Source organism: Onychostruthus taczanowskii, unplaced genomic scaffold (assembly GCF_017590055.1).
Source record: "Onychostruthus taczanowskii isolate IOZ18803 unplaced genomic scaffold, ASM1759005v1 scaffold52, whole genome shotgun sequence".
In the NCBI taxonomy this organism is placed as follows: domain Eukaryota; kingdom Metazoa; phylum Chordata; class Aves; order Passeriformes; family Passeridae; genus Onychostruthus; species Onychostruthus taczanowskii.
In genome coordinates this window covers 3312831-3331976 of record NW_024502791.1, presented here as the reverse complement: position 1 = coordinate 3331976, position 19146 = coordinate 3312831, and the positions used below count along the sequence as shown (strand labels likewise).

Below are 19146 nucleotides of genomic sequence, written 5' to 3'. Positions count from 1 at the left end.
CAATGCCTACCTCAAAATGAGACAGGAGGACTCCCCCTATGTGAAGCTGCCACTAACAACTACCCTCACACAGAATGGCACAGCAGTACACATCTTCAAGCCAGTATGTCACCTTGGGAGCCTGGTTCAGCTCTTTTCATGTCTGCCTCTGCAACTGGTGCTTCAATGATCTTGATGCCCAGTGGAGAGTTACCTGCATGAAAAAATACAAAAGAGAAAACTGATGAGTCGGTGCCCTCTTTCCCTCCCAACTGCCCAGTAAAAATTGGATGATGTGTCCATGCAGGAAGATTTTGTTTCAACTTAAGAGCAGTCTTGTTTCTTGAACTTCAGAACTTCCTGAATGTTTCAGAAAAAAACATACAACACCCAAACCAGCTTTCAATTAACCATTCTTGCACACAGTAAGAGATAGATTTACTCCTTCCTCACAGATTTTTTTCTCTCCATTACTTTACTCATCCCTCACAGTTTTACATAGATCTTTTTGTTTCAACTATAGTCTGGTGGTAATAGTACCCCTGTAAATCTCTACACATGTATGCAGAAGAGACATCGTCTAACACATCAACGTGAGAGCAACTGTTCTGTATTTCCCACCAGCAGCACCAAACAGGACTCAGGAGTCACAAAACAGGTCTGGTTGGAAGGGACCACCATGGGTCGTCTGGGCCAACCTCCCTGCTTAAGCAGGGTCATCCCAAAGCACGCTGCACATTGCATCCACGCAAAGAATTGCATCCAGATGGCTCTTCTTGAATGTTTCCAGAGAGGGAGACTCCACAACCTCTCTGGGCAAGAAGCGCTGTTCTGCAAGATAAGAGGCCCCAAGAAGAAAAATGGACTTTGCTTAAAAAAGTAGAAGACAGAACAAAGGTCCGGCAGGCCCGGCCCGGCCCGGCCCAGCCCGCCCCGGGTGCCGCTATAAACCGCCGCCCTACCCCGATCTCCCCGTTAGGTTTCCGGCCTGGCCAGTCTCGCACCGCGCGGGCTCCATCTGCCTCGGCTCCTGCTCCTGCGCTCCGGCTGCTCTGCCTCGCCATGGCCGCTTCCTCCTCCTCGGCGACCGCGCTGCGCCCGGTCACTCACCTGATCTTTGACATGGACGGGCTGCTGCTGGGTGCGTAGCCTGAAACCCTCTCCCTTCCACGGCCAGGTCCCGCTCCGCTCCGCCCCGCGCCGGTGGGTTCCACCGCGCCACCAGGCCCGGCCCGCCTGCCCCGACAGCGAGGGGCCGTAGCTGGCGGCGGGCAGCCTCTTTCCCTTCCCTTTCCCCTCCCCTCCGCCTCCCGCGGCTGGAGCAGCCCAGGCTGTGGCTGCTCATTCACGGCCTCCTCGCTCCGGGAGAGCAGCCAGAACGCCCCGGGCGGCGCTGCTAAAACCAGGGTGAAGGGATTAAAACAACATGAAACGAGTGAATTTCTTCTCCTGCTTCCGCTACTTGCTGCCTTTCGGGCGCAGATTTCGCCTTAAAGTAACAGACCAAGGGCTGGGCGTGAGCGGGGCGCTTGCGCTGGCTGGCGGAGGGCTGAGCGAGGCTGGGGTGCCTGTGCGGAGAGCGGTGAGGGGCGGGCCGGGGCTGGCAGCCGGGGCGAGTGGGTGGGGAGCAGAACGGGCATCAGCGTGGGGCTGAGGGACCCCCGGGCCGCGCACTGCCGAGGGCCGGACAGCGCTCGGCAGCCTTCAGAGCTACCTTCTCCAGCTGATGAGCCTGGACACCACTCTGATAGTTTTCTCTTAGTTTTGGTATTAGTAGACTTTCTGCTTTGCAGGGTTACTGTATAGCTTGATGCTTCCCCCTCCTGCAGCTCGATTAGATATTGATGTTTGAATAGTCGCTATAACCAGGACAGTTTTTAAGTCTGCTCTTAACTATTCGCTTAACTATCAGGACCCTCTGATGAAAAATAATGAAATATTTTGGCATGCGACTTAGTTATTGAAATAGTTATTGTGAGTTATTATACAGGAAGCAGTTCTGGATATACGTGAATTCCTAAAAGGTGTGAACTGCAGGTGTGTGCCTTCTTTCTACAAAACCTGAATTGTTGCAATTTCTGGGAAGACTGCTGTGAAGTCTGATGAATTACACTGTGTTTCCAAGAAAGGTGCACTTTTCCCTCCTTCAGAGCTATAAGAGGTGAAGGTGATCCACATTTACCTTTTAAAACAAAAATAGCTATGCTATGCAAAACAGTGATTGAGTTGCATTTAAATTTTAGTTACATTTTCAACTTCTCTGGAGTCTCAGATACCCTGGGGATACACACACATATAGTGTGTGTGTGTGTGTGTAATCCTATAATCCAGAACCAGTTATTTTAATTTCATTCTTAGAAGTGTCAGGAAAGCTTTTTTTTTCGTTACTACTGTTCTTTGTCAGAAGGTGGAAATCTCCTTCACACAGACAATAGTCAACTTAACGGGACAGTATTGGTAATGATACATATATGTGACTTCTTCTATTTTAAAAAGTTACATATAAAGTATGTATTGTATTTCAGAAATCTTTCAGCTGCAAGGAATTAGATTGAAAATACTCTTCAAGTATCTTCCAGTACAGAGGAGTAAAAGTGACACTATTTTGGTGACTTTCATTCTGTGCACTTCATTTCAGAGAACTTCAGTATGTTTCAGCCTCTGAATACTATGAAATGTTTAACATTCTTGGTGAGCCTATTTGTTTCATGGTGAGCAGTGATCCTTGGGAGGCAAAAAGGCATTCAGGAGACTGCTTGGACTTTCCCAAGATTCCTAAATGTTTCAAGAAATTTGGAATGATTTGGGGGAAAGACTGATAAAAGGCATGCACAAATTAGATTCCCTCTGCCCAACCTACCTACTGTAAATCTTCTGTATGAGACAAATGTTCATATTGATGTTAACATAAGAACCCCATAATTTTCTTAAGAATTTTTAATGTGTCCATTGTAGGTTATAAAATGAATAACATACATGTTTCAAGAAGCTACAGAAATGGCCCAAATGTATTTCCTTTCAAAGAGCACAAATAAAAGTTTTGTTATTGAATATCTATTATTACTAATGTTTTAAAGTGGTTGATTGCATAGTTTCGAATCAAATTTAGACATTTGATTGCAATTTTTAGAATCTGAAGCTTCAGGTTTTGCAAAAATTTTTCCAAACAGAGTAGTGTCTGCAAATGTACATGATTATTTTTATATGTTTTCACCTAAACCCTACTGATCTTATCGAACAAATATAAATTGATCTATAAATGATGAGAATAATCGAGCATTAAATTCATCAGATGTGATGTGCTATGAACTTGATTTCTGTAATTGACATACTTCTGATTAAGAAAGGTAGGATATCTTCTGATAGACAGATTTCCAAAATCTTTGTGGGTATAAAGTCCTTAAATGAGGAGTTTACAAGGTTCTTGACTTTGGAAAGAATCCAAGTGTTACCCTATAAAACCTGCAGCCTATACTTTACTGGCTAATCCTTGGCTGTGTGAAAGTGTTGCTGAGTCTGATCAACTGATATTTTATCTCCCCCCTCCCTCTAATATAATTGAGGCTGATTAAGTTGTCCTTGAGTTGCACCTTGGTGTATCAGCTTACTTTCAACACAGAAGTTATTGCCTCTGAGCTGCCTGTGGAAGTCCTTCAACCCTTTCATTCATAGTCCTTCTGTATCATTGTTTCAAAGGTTATCTAACACCAGTTTTTTCTGCATTCCTAATCAATGCAATGTACTCTTCCTTTTTTTTCATTACCTAATCTTTCCCTTTGAGCTCTTGGATGAAGTCTTAGGGGTGATCACGCACTGTTCACCTGTCTGTCAGCCTCCTTTGTCTGCATTTCTAATCAATGCAATCTACCCTTCCTTTTTTTTTTATTACCTAATCTTTCCCTTTGAGCTCTTGGAAAGAATCTTAGGGGTGATCACGCGCTGTTCACCTGTCTGTCAGCTTCCAGCAGGCTCCTCTCCTCAGGGGTCTGTCGCGTGACACCTCCTCCCAAGGTCAGGTCAGCTCTGTGCTGCCATGTGCTTCTGCAGGTGCGTGCCACAGCCTGCAGCTCAACTCCATCCCATCCCTTAGCATAAGCATAAGGTTCATTGAGTCCAGCTCCTTGCAGGACTTCTGAAAACTAAAGCAGAGGACTGAGAACCTTGTCCAAATGCTCCTTGAACTCTGACAGCCTTGGTGCCATGATGACTGCCTGGGGGAGCCAGTTCCAGTGACTGATCACCCTCTAATTAAGTATCATAACTGATTAGTGGTGCACCGTGTAGTACAAAGGAAGGACTAACTACATCTCAATTTTTGTTGTACTGCTGTACTTTCTCAAAAACAACAACAACAACAAAAAAAAACCCCAAGACAACAACAACAACAACAACAACAACAACAAAAACACAACAAAACCTCCCAGCACTTTAATTAAGGCATTACATTTCTTAAGTTAAATTTTTACTTGATTTCCTACAGCAAATAATGACATTAAATGCTCAGAATAGTAGATTGCTTTTTCTTAAAATGCGGTAGTCTGTACCTACAGAAGAGTACTGTTCTAACCACTAGCATGTGGTATAGTTAAAAATAATAAAAGAATCTAAATATTAATTAATAAATAAATTAATAAATATAATAAATTAAGTAAATATAATCAATTAAATAATAATATTAGAAATATTAAACCTACTTATGCACTTATCCAACAAATAGTACAGGGTTAATAGATAATAAGAATAACAACAACAGAAACTAGAGTTATTTGATTCCTAAATAAGTCCGGTTATTATGGTTGTACAGTTTGGATCCTGGCATTTTAGCATATTGTATAAACATACAAAATCAATGCTAAAGATAGAGAAGAAAAAAATCTATTAACTTGTGCAAAATATAAAACCAGAGCAATGCCCCCCAGGAGCTGTTTTATAAACTCGCTGCATAAGTTTCTTTTTAAGCTATGACAAGTAGCTTAAAAAGCTACAATTGTTATATAATTGTAGCCAATAGCTACCCTATTACCAAAACACAAATAGGATTGAATGTTGCCTTTCATGATGTGTGCTTAAAATTATAGGGGGTGGAAAACATTTAAAATTCTCTGCAAGCTACAGGTAATGTGAAAAACACATTCACTACCTTGTGAAAGTTTAAAAATTTTATTAAAGGACGATAGGAGGTATGGACCATAAAGGAAAGGTTATTACGGCCAGGTGCATCTTGGCTCTCGTCTAAGACCACACCATCACCTTCGGGGATACCCCTTAAATACCTTTTCCCTTACATCAGCTTGTTGTATGTTCATAGATCCATATGCATATCCATAAACTAGTTTACATTTTCCAGGAACTATTTTACACAGCTCCTCCTTGGGTCCGCCTTTTAAGAGCATGCATGTTTTTGGGCTGTGGTTTTGGCTCCTCTTTATCACTTCTAGTCTGGGCCTTGGCCCATGCTTCCTTCAAATGGTGAGCGCTGATATTTGGCATATCTCTAGCAGGTGTCCTCATCCTGTGTTTATTGAATGTTATCCCATCCAGCAGGCATTTAACGCAAGCATAGCTATTTCACTATGTCTAAGCTTAATTAACAACAGAAACACAAACTATATCTTTATAACAAAGTTACTTTGACACCACGTATATAAAACCCATTTTAATACTTGCAAAAAGGCAATATTATAATATGTATCTATTATACATAATAGTAACCTTTCCCAACTGACAAATGAACTTAAGAAAATGGCTACAAAGATAAGATATTTCTTAGCATTGTGCTTAAAGCTGAACTAGAGCTAAATTAACATGCAAAGAGCATAACACTTTAGTATAGAAAGTTTAGTCATGTATTTATTTTTGTTTAAATTTCTTGTAGGAGTAAGGATTGTTTTATGTAAATTATTATCCTTGTCAGTGCCCCTTAGTGTTGGAAAAGAGTATCTTTACATGAGATAAATCGGTGTGTTCACATATGAGAGATGGTTCCTAAAGCAGCTTAGTTTTGTAAGATACCTTCACCATAACTCAAAGTCATGTTGGACTGCACAGGCACAGGTATGCCAGCTAGTGACCATTTCCAGAGGGATGAAAAGTAGTTAAGACAACTGGGATCAGAAGTTGCTGCTTTAATAGCCGCTGTCTCCTTTGTGTGGAGACCGCTGTGTTTTGTGCCACTTCTAAGACACTTCTGCATGGCTGGCCAGACAGGTCATCTCTGGTCTATAATACAGAAGGAATTAGCTTGCAGTTAAATTTGTTGTAGTGTTGTGAGATTCACAAGAATTTCAGCATGTTTTCTTTCTCCCCAGTGTTACCTACTCATTGTCACAAGGTCAGAAGTCAAAAATGTACTCTTACTTTCATTTTATTGCACATGTTGCCTAGGAGATGGTTGTTACAAGGAAACTGATGAGAGTTCTGTGCTGGAGTTTGCTTATGTGCATGCTGTCTTTTATTTAAAACAGCTTCCTAGTTCTTCTGCATCCAAACAAATAACACAAATTCCATTAAACATCAGTCCTTTCTAGAATGGTTTATGTTATGCCTTAAGTGCAGGAATTAATCTTCTTAGGCTACAACCTGGCAATCTTTGTAAGCCTATTTTCTGCTTCTGTGTAGTGGAAACTTACTTTGTTGTCATTCTCACATTCCATCAGATTTTGGGAACAAAGAGGGAAAGGAAAATATTCTCTTGCCCCTGTGTTCAGTACTTGAAATGTCTTGCAAAATTAAAGAGATTAAGGATATTATTGGATTAGAATAGATGCTTCATGAGCAATTCTCGGACATAAGTAAAGCATCTCCTCTTTGAGAATTAACTAACCATAAATACGGTAAATAAGAGTTGTCATATGCTTGAAAGCTAACATTTTAATCTAACAGCAAGAAAAATTTTGGCGAGAACATAAGAAACATACTAACCCAGAGTCTGACTTCTGTTATTCCCTTGATTGATTTGCGAATTGCCCATCCACATGGTTGCTTGTTGTTTGTGGTTAGAATAATCCAGAATCAGTGTAAGTTCAGCATTCAACAGCGTATTTTTTTTTTTTTTTTGGTGGGTTTTGGTTTTGATTTCTGTAGTGGCTACCGCATTTCAAAATGCCATGGGCAGCATGAACAATGATTTTTTTTTTTCTTGAGAAATTAACCAAGGAATGCTCCCAAGCTGAAAGATCCATGATTTGATTTTAATGTTGCGCAGGAATTACACACAAATGCAATGTAATTTTGGTGCTTATTTATGAGTTTCCCCAGACCCAAAACATTTGCCTGTAAAGTAAGGAAAAAAAAAAAAAAAGAGAAACCACATGCCAAACAAGTTAATCCCAAGAGTTTTCCAATTTCCCTTTCAATAATGTGGCTTTTGTTTTCTGACTGTTACACACTTGCAATTGTATAGAGAGCCCGTAGTAAGTGAAGAGGTATGTTTTGAAAATGCTGGGAGTGTAAAGGTTCTGTTTAGTGATTTTAGAGGCGCATACAGCAGTTTGACCATTTATAATTAGTCTCTTGCTATGCCTAAAAGTGGATTTTCAAATCTGTTTGTAGATGATAAGAATTTGTTGCATACGTAAACTGTCATGTGTATAAAGTTCCAATTATTTTTCTTTAATGTAAATAATAAGGTGTCATAAATGGAACAGAATTACACACAAAGAAAAGGTGCATAGAATTTTCCATTATAATAACACAATTTCTAGCTGCTGTATTCCAATTTTCTTCTTACTTAAGAAAAACAGCATTAACAACCTTGGATTTATTATTCTACATACTGGCAATAGTTACACTCTGTACCAGCTCTGCAGCTCTTGTTCTGAGTAGCTGTAATTCATTCAATGTAGCCTTGTTGTGAGTTGGCTAATTGAGCTCTTGAGAGTGGAATTTTTCAGAACATCTTAATTTGGGCAAGGCAGTTTCTGGTCTATGAATTCTGCTGGTATATTTTCTCTGGGACACAATCCCGCTCTTGAATACTGGCATTTATACTTCTAATAGAGGAGGAGGAAGGGTGATTGTGGTTGTTATTATTTTTAACTCTTTTTCTTTTATATTGGCAACAGACCTTAATGGAGATGATAATTTTCACACTATGACCATTGCTCTTTTTAAGACCAGGAACTATGTTAACTAAAACTACAGAAGCAATTGAGCCAAATATCTTCTCCTCTCAAACTTTATTGCATTCATTATGGACATCTCTGGCATGAAGTAGATACTGTTAATGATTGTTGCTGCTCCTATTATGTGTTTATGTACATCTTTGTATTGATACTAATTTCTTTCATAAGACTACTGAGAATTATATAACAAAGATAATTTTTGTGGCTTACAGTGGTTCTCTCAGAGGCTCCTGACCTTGACTTATCCCTTTTTGCATCTCTTGAATTATAATATTTAAAAAATCATTGTTCTGACCTAAGGTTTGTTGAGGTAGTGTTAACCTTCATCAAGATTGTTTTTGATACTTAGGAGAAAACCATCCTGTATTTTTTAGTCTCTGCTTTTTCTTCCTTTGCTTCAATAACTGGGGAAGAATGTATCTTTTGTGGCTCTTTTTTTTTCATGGCTAAAAACTTTTTTGAACTTTTTTTTTTAAGCAATATTTTGTTTCTTGAAGGGTTGCATACCTGTTGACAGTATCAATTGTTGCTGTCTCCATGTATGTTTTCTGTATTTGTGCAGCTTTTAATAATCTTTTTATTCCTCTTGTAATGAGTACCATATTCAGTAGCAGTTTGGCAGTATATCTGATGCTGCATTTTGGAAAAACTTTCATCTAACCGTACATTACTCTTTCTCATGTACTTTTCGAAGGTATTGTTATATATAACAGCTGGTTTCTTTTTAAAATGTATTCTTACTTTTCTTTCCCTTTCTCTTTAGAGATATATGACAAATTTTTGTAAAAGTCATCAAATAAGTACTAGTAGACTGTGTCTCATGAAGCAAGTTAATTTCTAGTTCTTGAATGATTTCCTTTTGGCACTGTGGGAAGAGATAGGATAGAATTGAGTTACAGGCTGTGGCACGTACCCGCAGAACGCCGTGGTGGCACAAAGGAGCGTGTGGTGGCACAGAGAGGCTGTCTCCACCTGACCTTGGAGGAGGAGGTGCCGCGTGGCAGAACCCTACGGAGAGGAGCCTGCCAGAAGCTGACAGACAGTGAGCAGCACATGATCACTCCATAGAAGGACATTTAGAAAGTGTGTTGCTGACATGGCAACATGGGACAGGTCACATAGTGAGAATTACCATGTGAGGAAATACTATGCCTTGACAAAGTGTATAAAACCAGCTGGCTTCTTTGAATAAAGGATTCAGATTTCCTGCTGGTCTGAGTCTGTGCTTCAGTCATTACAGGGCACCACTTATGTGTTAGCACTCCAAACATGGCTTTTTTCTCTGCTGCTTGTTTTTGGATTGCCTCTACCTGTGTGTCGTTCTTTTGGATAAATTTCACATGCAGTTTGTCTCAGGGTAATGCAAGGCATTTAAGAGGAAAGCCCACTTTATTATTTGTCAGTCCAGTCTTTCTGTCTAACATCTCTGTGAATGTGCTCATGACCTTTGTCATTATGGGCAGTGTTACGTGTTATGGTGTCTCATTCTCCCAGCTCATTAATGTGTGCTCTGTGACCTGCTGCAACAGGGCCTCGTGTCACCTTTGCTCTCCACTGGATGGGCTGGTGCTAGCCCTTTGCAGCAGCCCTATGCTCGCACGTGCTGCACTCACTGGGTTTGCTGCCAAGCTGCTCAGCCCTGGGCATGGATTGTCTGCTGTGCATAAATATGAGTTCACTCAGGTTCTCTTTCACAGTGTCACTGTATACAGGAAATAATCTGTTTATGTCAGGGCATCTTTTGGAACGTTGTGTCCTCAAAATTATCTTCTGCTTTAATCGCTCCATTTGTGTGTAATGTAAGCTGATACAGAGTACCTATTCAAACTAATAGAATATACCTTTATTTGATTACTGACCTGTAATAAGTGGGATTATATTTTTTGGATTGGGATGTTTTATGAGTTTGACACTGGTACTGGTAATTTGGGAACATTTCTAAGCAAGAGGAAAAAAATTGTACTAGCACTAGAAGAATGAAATGAAAGATAATGTGTGTTTAATGAAAAAAAAATAGGATTATAGTGTATCAGAAGGTTTGAAGTACGAGAAATTAAATGGATTAAGGTGGAGCATGAGTATACGGAGACATATTTCATTTGAATAAATTGTTCTATGGTAAAGATATTTTTCTTTGTTTGTTTTGTAATTTACATACAGTAACCTCCTCTGACCTGTCTCTCCAGGGCAGAAGAGTATACTCATGCATGCCTATAAAGTGACATAACCTTGGATAAAAATCAGCATTCTGCTACAAAATCATTGTTACAAAAAATTACACCATGTAAAATGGTGGATCTTTTCATGCTAGGACTGAGTCTTCTCTATAGCATTATATTATTACTGGACTAACAAAATGTTCTTTGCTTTATGGCTCAGGGGAGATGGAGCCATAAAGAGCTTATCACAATGTAATAAATTTCTAGTCTTTAAAAATTAAAACCAGTGTTTCATGGGGAACATGTCTCAGGAAAATGAAAGTATTTGGGCCACTAAGGTATTATAGTCTATCTAATTGCTATTCTGCTGCCTAATAACTTTCACTGTTATTATTGTTGTAGATCATATTTTTCTTATATTTATCCTTCTAACATTTTTAATTTAAATGTTTTCATTTTTCATGGATGAAGGCATCTAGGAGTAAAGAGCAAGAAGGAGTGTTGCTGTTCTGGTTTTTTGTGTTCTAAAATGTCAAATGTTTTATGTGTCAGTTGATTGCAAATTCTAAAGTATTGCAAAATTTAATTCCTTGGAATGTTTGATTCAGAGTTCATTTTGCATAGTTTACTGTGTATCATGGCTTTGCCTTTTTCAAAATGGAAGTGAACTATTCCCCTTATTCTTTTGCAACTTGTTTTAGAGAGCAGGTAGTGAGTATATGGATTTAACAGTAACAAGATAAAATTCTAAGTTCTTAAGTTAAAAAAAAAGTTTTACATCTTTATACCTCTTTTCATGAAGTGTCAGTTGTCCTATTTGTAATAATAATAATAAAGAGTTCTATTTTAAGGATTTAAAAAAAAAATCAATTTTACTAGCTCATTGTATTCAAAGTTTTGAAGAACTTTTGATGTATGATTTACCTGCCTATTACATGAGTCTTCATACCTGCCTCTGCATCTTTCAATAACCTTATATTTTACCACTGCAAAATTTCTGGGTGGCTGTGACCTGTCAGACACAACCTCCCCTGCTCAGGCTAGCTCCTGACCTGCTGTCAAAGGAGAGCTTTCTGCAGTCTGCTGTGGCACCACTACGCTGTCCAGACCATTCCTCTCCTAGGGAAAGCAGGATGGTGCAGAAGGGTGACAGTCTGTGCATATATTGGGAGAAGACTTGAAATAACATGTGACATGACTGTTTCTGCGTCCTAGGGTGCACCCATAGCCTGTGATTTCCAAAAAATCTATACATTGGACCCCAAGGAGTAACTGCACTTACTAATGGCAGTGTTAACAGTGTCTAAGAGTTTATACTTACATGTGTGTGCAAATATACTTTATACAGCAGTTTTCATATGGCATCTTGGTCTCCTAGGGAATGTCTTAGCTTTGCTTGCTTCTTGGGAGGTGTCATAGCATTAGAATTTTTAAATTTATTTTATGTTTATTGTTTTTTCCAAGATTGCTCTAAATTCTGCATTTATCAGATATGGATATATGGATATCATTCCTTGGATATGTTATGTTAAGTGTTGCTTTTTGTCTCAAATACTTTTCATAAATAGAAGGTCTTTGAAATGTTATTATAGAGTTAGGCTTTCTGTATTGTTAATTAATTTTTTTGTTCTAGGAATCTGTTTCTTTTACACACTCTAGAACTTTTTAAATAATATTCCTTATGTTTGGAAATTTTCCAGTGCTCTACAAAACCCTACAATTCTTGTTTAAAGCTTTAGAGATAGAGGGGATGTCTTTTCATGTGTGTGTATGTATACAAAGGAGAAGATTCTTTTAATTTAAATAACTACTAAGATAATGAGCAGCTCTTCAGTAACTCTGAAGTTGTCAAAGAGAAATGCCTTAAAGATATGTCAAAAATTTCTTGAAGAAGTCTCTTAGCATAGTGGAAAGCTAACAGTAAAACTGGATTATAGGTCTTATGTTTATTAAACCAGGCCTGGTTTTTCCCTAATCAAAACTCCTGGCCTTAGGAGCTGACATTTCATGATCTGTAGCTGGTACCTGTCTGCATTATACTGGTTAAAGTGCTCTCAACATAAATCCTCATGTTTCCCCTGCCTCTCTCATAGACAATAATACAAGATGTTAAATTGTGTGTTAGCATATTTTTTCTCTCCTCATTCCCCTGGTTAGTTGAGAAGTGGCTCTATGTTTTAACTTAGAAGTTTATATTAAGAGGGGGAAAAAGGGAGATTCTTAAATTTATCACAAAACTATGGAAGTTATTCCTCTCTTAACCCATTCCCTTTTCTAATACTGTAGATCAACATGGAACAGATTAATGTTTTCTTTTTCTTCGTTCTCTTATAATTGCAGCTTTCAGGGACTAATGTAAGTATTCCTATTTGATCCAGATATTTTTGTATTTGTATGTAACAAAAAAGAAGGCATAGTACTTATTTTCCCCTATGTACTTTTCAATATATGCTTAGTTTACCTTTGTCTTCATACTGTCTTACATACTGAAATTGTGAGCTTCAGTTCTCTGCTTTACATTCTAATTGTATCTATGAGAAACTACATTGATACTCTAACATTCCTAAATATAGCTCAGGAGACTTAACAATACGAAAAATACTTTCAGTACCTATTCATTCTTTCAGGGTTGGATCCTACATGTACATTTCTTCTCTCATCCTGTTCCTTTAAAGCATTCTTGTGTTGTGAATTAAAAAAAGGCTTGCTTTAGAAAAACAAAAAACCAAACCTCTGTAAGTTTAGCTTCAACTAAGATTTGATCTGATTTTCCTAGAAATTATTCTTATTACCATCTTGAAATTCTCATTTTATCTGAGTCATCTTGACTTGGCAGCTGATTTGATAGTGCATATAAATAACTTTTCCCAAACCCAATTAATAATTAGGATAGAGAGTACTGTGAAGAAGAAATCCCTCTCCTGAAGAAAACAGCTTTATTATTTTTGTTCTTTGTGCCATTCTTTTTCTCAGAGGAGACCCTCATATAAATACATAATTCAGAAAAATGGTATTTATGACTGGTTACAAAGTGCCCAATACCTAGGTGATGTAGGATATCAAAGGTGTAATATGGAGTAGGTTACAGATGGGTAGAAGTAAAGGAATTGGTTACAATATCCTGTAGTTCTATTTAAATAACAGTAGCTACTCCCTTCCTTCAATCTATAAAAAAGTGGTATTGATAATGTAAGCCCAGAAGTGTAAATCATATATTCAACAAAATAATTTACAATTATCTGTGATTACATCTTTTGTATAACTGTACTTAATGGCAGTCTAATTTTGGAAAATGTATTACCCGCTTTAATTTTTACCCACTTTAATTGTCTATAGTGGAGCCTTGGAAACAATTGCAGACTACCAAAGAAATTATTTTTTTCACAGAATAATAATGATGATGCAATTTAATCACTTTGGAACTGACAGTGTAGATGACTCCTATTTCCAGTTCAAGAGCTACTTAAGCTCCTCTGTGAGTCCAGTGTAGGGAGTTAAAATCTCAAGAGACATGCTAGATTTTCTATAATTAATAATTAGGGTAGAGAGTACTGTGAAGAAGAAATCCCTCTCCTGAAGAAAACAGCTTTATTATTTTTGTGTAATTTCAATTTTATTTGTTAGTAGAAAAATTTTAAAGTTGTATAGAATACAAGTTCATAACAGATATTATGAGAGCCTGACAGCCCTGACAGCAATACCACCATGATCTGTGTCAACCTAGCACAAGGAGAAAATCTCCAATCTCTTTGCTTATGACAAGGTCAATGACTAAAGCAACCCTTTGTATTAGAGAATGTAGACAGTAGCTGTAGTCAGGAGTGTGTAGTCAGCAATGTGTAGTTCTCTCTTCTCTGATTGCAATGTTCTATACAATTGGATTCTTTTATTAATACTTAGATTTGCTTTTCAGAAAATAGAACAAAAAAAAAGGTAGTTCTGCTTGTTGATGCAAACCAAAATGCAAAAACCAAGTTTGCATTTTTGTGCAGTTTTTAGTCTCTTTGAAAACTACTACCCAGAGGTTGTTAGAAAGATGTGGCCTAGAGTGTATGCATCTCTTGCAGAAAAGAAAGGTCCTTGGTTGACCATCTATTTTATTATTATTGAACTTGTACACCTCATAGTTATTTTTCCCTTACATTTAGGAAACATGTAAGTTACCGTGTATAACTGGTTATGCAGCTCTAACTGTATGCCTAGGATGTGTTCTGTCAGTTAAATAAACATAATGGGTCAAAAAGGATAGGACTTTTTATCCAGAAGTCATTAAGTTCAGTGGCTCAGCCGAATGTGTTCAGCAAATAAATCAGACGCTTTTCCTTTTGCTGATTGTGGGAGAAAGGGTACTGGATTTTTTTTTTTCCTTCTTTAGTTTTTAGATAGAGCGAAGGAAGTTTAGGCTATTTTTGTAAATAAAGTAAAAAATCTCTTCTATCTGCTTATTGAGCCTATGATTTCCCAGCCTGTCTTTTGCAAGCAATGTTACAGTAAAACTAAGAACACCCCAGAGTAGTAACTCCTGTGTCAGGCTTATTAAATTTCAGCCCCTGGAGAGTGAAGCTGTTTGTGTCTCAAGATGTAAACTTTGACCTCAGCTTGCAGAACTGAGGCAGAAGGAAAGAAAGATTGAGGGAAAGGGGAATGACTTCTAGTTCAGTTCTCAGTATCTCTTTTTTTTTATCACATTACTCATATGGAAGAATGAAATGATGGACTGAAATTTCTTGCACTCTTTGAGTCTCTAAACACATTTTTTTTTATTTCATTTAGTGGGATACACGGCAGTGTTTCTTGTAACTCTAAGCTGTCACACTGAGAGTCATAAAGTAATATTTCCATTATGCCCAGAACCACTCTCTAGCAAAAGAAGATTCAGCCTCTCCCCTTTGAGATACCTAAGAATATAACCCTAATAGCTACTGCCGGAGAGTCTCCTTCCAGGTTTCCATTTCTCCTGTAGTCCTCATGTGAATTGGGTTCACTGACGTGTTAGTGAGATTCTCTCTCTGAACATTTTTGTAATTACAGTATTCTTTCAGGATTGTACTGTAAATAAGTTTTATGTCTTCTTATAAAACATCTCTGATACTGTTTTATTATTTTTACCTTTTTAAACAAGAGATAGTAGTATTTAGGCTAAATGCATTTTGATGTTTGAAGACCTTATGCTACTTTAAAGTTTTCATAATGTGCTAAAATAATACAAGGTCAGTTTGACTCAAGCATGGGAGTTAAGATTTCTTGATTACCTCCTCTTTGCCAAGAAAGGGACACTCTCAGAAAAGCTTTAAAAGCTAAAATACTTTACTCAAAGTGGGCGCTGGATCCAGTACTTCAGCCTTTAGGTTCCTGACATGTGCCAATCTTTTAAGTGTTGTCTGTGTCACTTCTACTACAATAAAATAATAGTGTGCAGTTGTTAAGATCTCATTATTGGGAGATGCTTCTATCTGAATTAAGGTGAAAGCAGGATCATATGCCCAAATCAAAAGTATGGATTTTATTTAACAGTAAAGTATGAGGTAGAAAGATAAAAAAGAGAGGAGGGAGAGACAGACTGACAGACAGATTAAGCAACATATAGTCACCACCCATGGATCCAGAGCATCCCATTGGTCCTTCTTCACCCTGGGCTTCTTGGTGGTGAGGGTCCCAAAGTTGTCAAAAATTTTTCACTATTTATACATTTTAGCAGACAAAGAAATTGGTGTTCTTTGGCTACATAATTCTCTTATTCTATTGGTTAAATGATTCCCTCACTTCTAATGCTAATTAATCCCATGCTCAGTCCTTCTGGGTTTTGAGTCAGCGTGTTTCTTGAGTCAGTGGGCTCTGATCTCCCCCTGTCGGATTTAGTCTGATCTGATTTTTAGCAGTGTTGATCAGTTGGTTTTCCTTGTCCATTACCAGTGATGTAGTCTTCTCCTACAGCTTTTTTTACCTCCCTCTAGTCTGAGATAACACTCAGACAACAGTACCACCTTTATATTTTCTCAACTTCCTGTCAGGTGGCTTAATTTACAGTCCGAGTTCCAGGAATCAATGCAGGTATATTTGGGGGAGACACCTTCAGTGGTTGCAGATGAGCATTTGCTTCTTTACATATTTTGCCACAATGGGCAAAATCCTTCAGTGGTAACAGGGTTTGAGGCAGGCAACCATAATTTTTAAATTCTTACGACAGCATAGAGGTTGATGAAGTTTTTTGCAGATGAATGTTCCTGGGGTGGTTTCAAACTGAGGTGATTTGAAATCCTTTCACAGGTATTTTGCATCAGATATTTAATTTTGAAATGTTTCTTTCATATCTTACTTGAACTGTAGTTGATGCTATTTGCTATTGTTTTTCAGGCTTCCTAATCTGCATCTGCCATAATAAGTAGAGATTTTATATGATGGGAGGTAGAAATTTTGGGCAATAATTTTCATGACAGAAGGCTAACTTAAAATATTCTGGTAAGATGTTCCACTTAATGAAAGTTAACTCAGTCTATTTTTAGTTATATAATAACTAAACTAGTTGTAGTTCTAACTATAGAACTGTAGTTAGAATTAATACTAATGAATAACTAGTATAAGTTCTATACTTGTATTACAAGGTAGACTAAAACATGTATGCAGAGAGGCTAAAGCTTTTCAGCAAAATTTCAGATGCATACTGGGAGAAAAACTATGCAGCTCTTCAGCATCAGGACTGAGAATTGTTGTGAAAATACTCATGAAGAAAATGAATGCTGTTAAAAATCTGTTATTGTGTACTAACCTCTGTAAGTGGCAGTTTATTGGGGAATATTGTTACAAAGACCTGGTACTGATACAGTATGACAGCATTTGAGTGACTTGCCTAATTTCCTGTGAATAGGCATTCTTTTTGCCATATGAGGTGTTCTCTATGCACAGCATTTGTCAGCCTGTGGTTCAGGTTCTGAAGTACAAATGGTATTTTAGCTCACAAACACAAAAGCATTGTATGTTGGATGGGGCTATGAGCAACCTGATCTAGTGAAAGGTGTCCCTGCCCCTGTCAGGGGGATTGGAATAAGTTGTATTTGAAGGGTCCCTTTCAACCCAATACATTCCATGGTTTATGTATCTATCTCCCAGTGGGTTCAATGGGGCTTAGTTAAAAGTTTCTATGGCCAAGTGTAAGTTTTATTTCATCCTGACGATCTTAAGCAAGCTGATTATATTCTAAAGCAAATTGCAGTCTTCCACTATTTCTGTGCTTTTGCCAATGGTGTTGGGAAACCAAAAGACCATAATTTGTGACAGTTCTAACTTTAGGTGGTCTTTCTCTGGGCTACAGGCTGTATTTGACCTAAGACTCAGTTAGAACTTGCCTCTGGCTTACTGCTGAGTCTGGAGACAGGACAACTCTTTCTGTTGTGTGAGGCCTTTGAGTACTCTGTGAGACTAGCTCTCTATTCTGATCGTCAGTCCCACATGGGAGGTGAGGGCAGTGGTCATGCATCTTCAGAGAAGCCTATGGCTCACCTGTGTGGAAGTTCCCTGTTATGTTGTGTTATGTTTTGTTGGTATCTATATAATGGGTTTGAATTTTCTACTGTTTTCAAACAGTCATTGCAGCTCATAAAACATAATTTTCAATTCACTGTATAATACTTTCCTCATGAATCTCAAAGGTTTTATTCTTTTTTGTGTATTTTAGATTATAGGTAGTCTAAGAAGTACTTGGTATACAACTATTAAAGAATTATTGTGGCCTGGTCTTCTGCAGTATTTCTGTTTCTTTGCTCTTGTATGTAGATAGTTAGCCATGATGAAATGTCCTTGCTCTTGGAAAACCAAGCTGTTTGATGATGTTTGGTTTTCTGCTCTTGGTGTTATCACTGCAGAGAAATCACTCCATCAACAGATTAACCTCAAAAATTTTAGGCACTCTTCAGTGGACAGAAGAGATTGTCTTTATTAATCTGTAGTTCTCTGTGCCTTCTCTGTGGTAGTATGTTTGACACATTGCCACCATTAAATTTAGAACATTGTTCAAGGCCTCAGTAGAAATGTAATTCTGTTTGGGTTTTTTTTTCCTATTGAAATCACTCTGTCTGAAAATGTTTCCACTGTTGAGGAAACAGACATTTTGACAGTATTACAGAAAGTGATTTAAAAACATGTAATGCTGAAAGTTGAACACCTTGAATTTGCAGCTTGATCAAGTCTTTAAAATATATATATATATATATATATATAATTTCTCTGAGAATATATGTATACATTCTTAGAAAGATGAAAGCTTTGTGAGAATAAGGAAATTGGTATAAGGAGAGACCTGTGGTGTGCTGAAGAGAATTTTCCCTATGGCCTGATTTTGTTGTGTTTCTTTTTGAGGAAGGAATAAAGTTTCCTGACCTTTTTTCTCCTTTCAAACCTTTTTGTTTTTCCATTTCTGCTCTTTTATGTTGTGGGTTAAACAGAACAGCTCTGGGATATCTGTTTAAGGAAGGTTATGTTTCTTATAGGTAGCTCTTCCCAGAGAAAGTATGTATTTGTATTTGGCTTTGTGTGGCAAGATTTTGGTAGCAAGGAGTTGTGGGGAAGGGTGGGTTACAGGGGTAGCTTCTGTGGGAAGATGCCAGAAGCTTTCCCGATGTCTGACGGAACCAATGCCAGCCAGATCAAGACAGACCTGCGAAGGCTGAGCTCATCAGTGACAGTGAAAGCACCTCTAGGATAACAGACTTAAGAAGGTGAAGAACACCTTGTGAACAACAGCAGCCAGGACAGAGGGGCTAGAATATGTGAGAGAAACAGGCCTGCAGGCATCGAGGTTGGTGAAGAAGGAGGGGGAGGATGTGCTCCATGTGCTGGAGGAGTCCTACCCCTGCAGAGAAAGGAACAGCAGAGATGTGTGACAAGCTGAC

At 38.1% G+C, this 19146-nt stretch overlaps 1 protein-coding gene across 1 annotated transcript in view; it reads left to right on the top strand.

The window, feature by feature from the left end:
- Positions 1-206: 206 nt before the first annotated feature.
- LOC121342245 (pseudouridine 5'-phosphatase) overlaps positions 207-19146 on the top strand; it is a 70279-nt gene continuing 51339 nt past the window's right edge. The window contains exon 1 of the mRNA XM_041416522.1: positions 207-1120. Within this exon, the coding sequence (XP_041272456.1) occupies positions 760-1120 (361 nt within the window). The 5' untranslated portion in view covers positions 207-759. The remainder of the gene's footprint in view (positions 1121-19146) is intronic.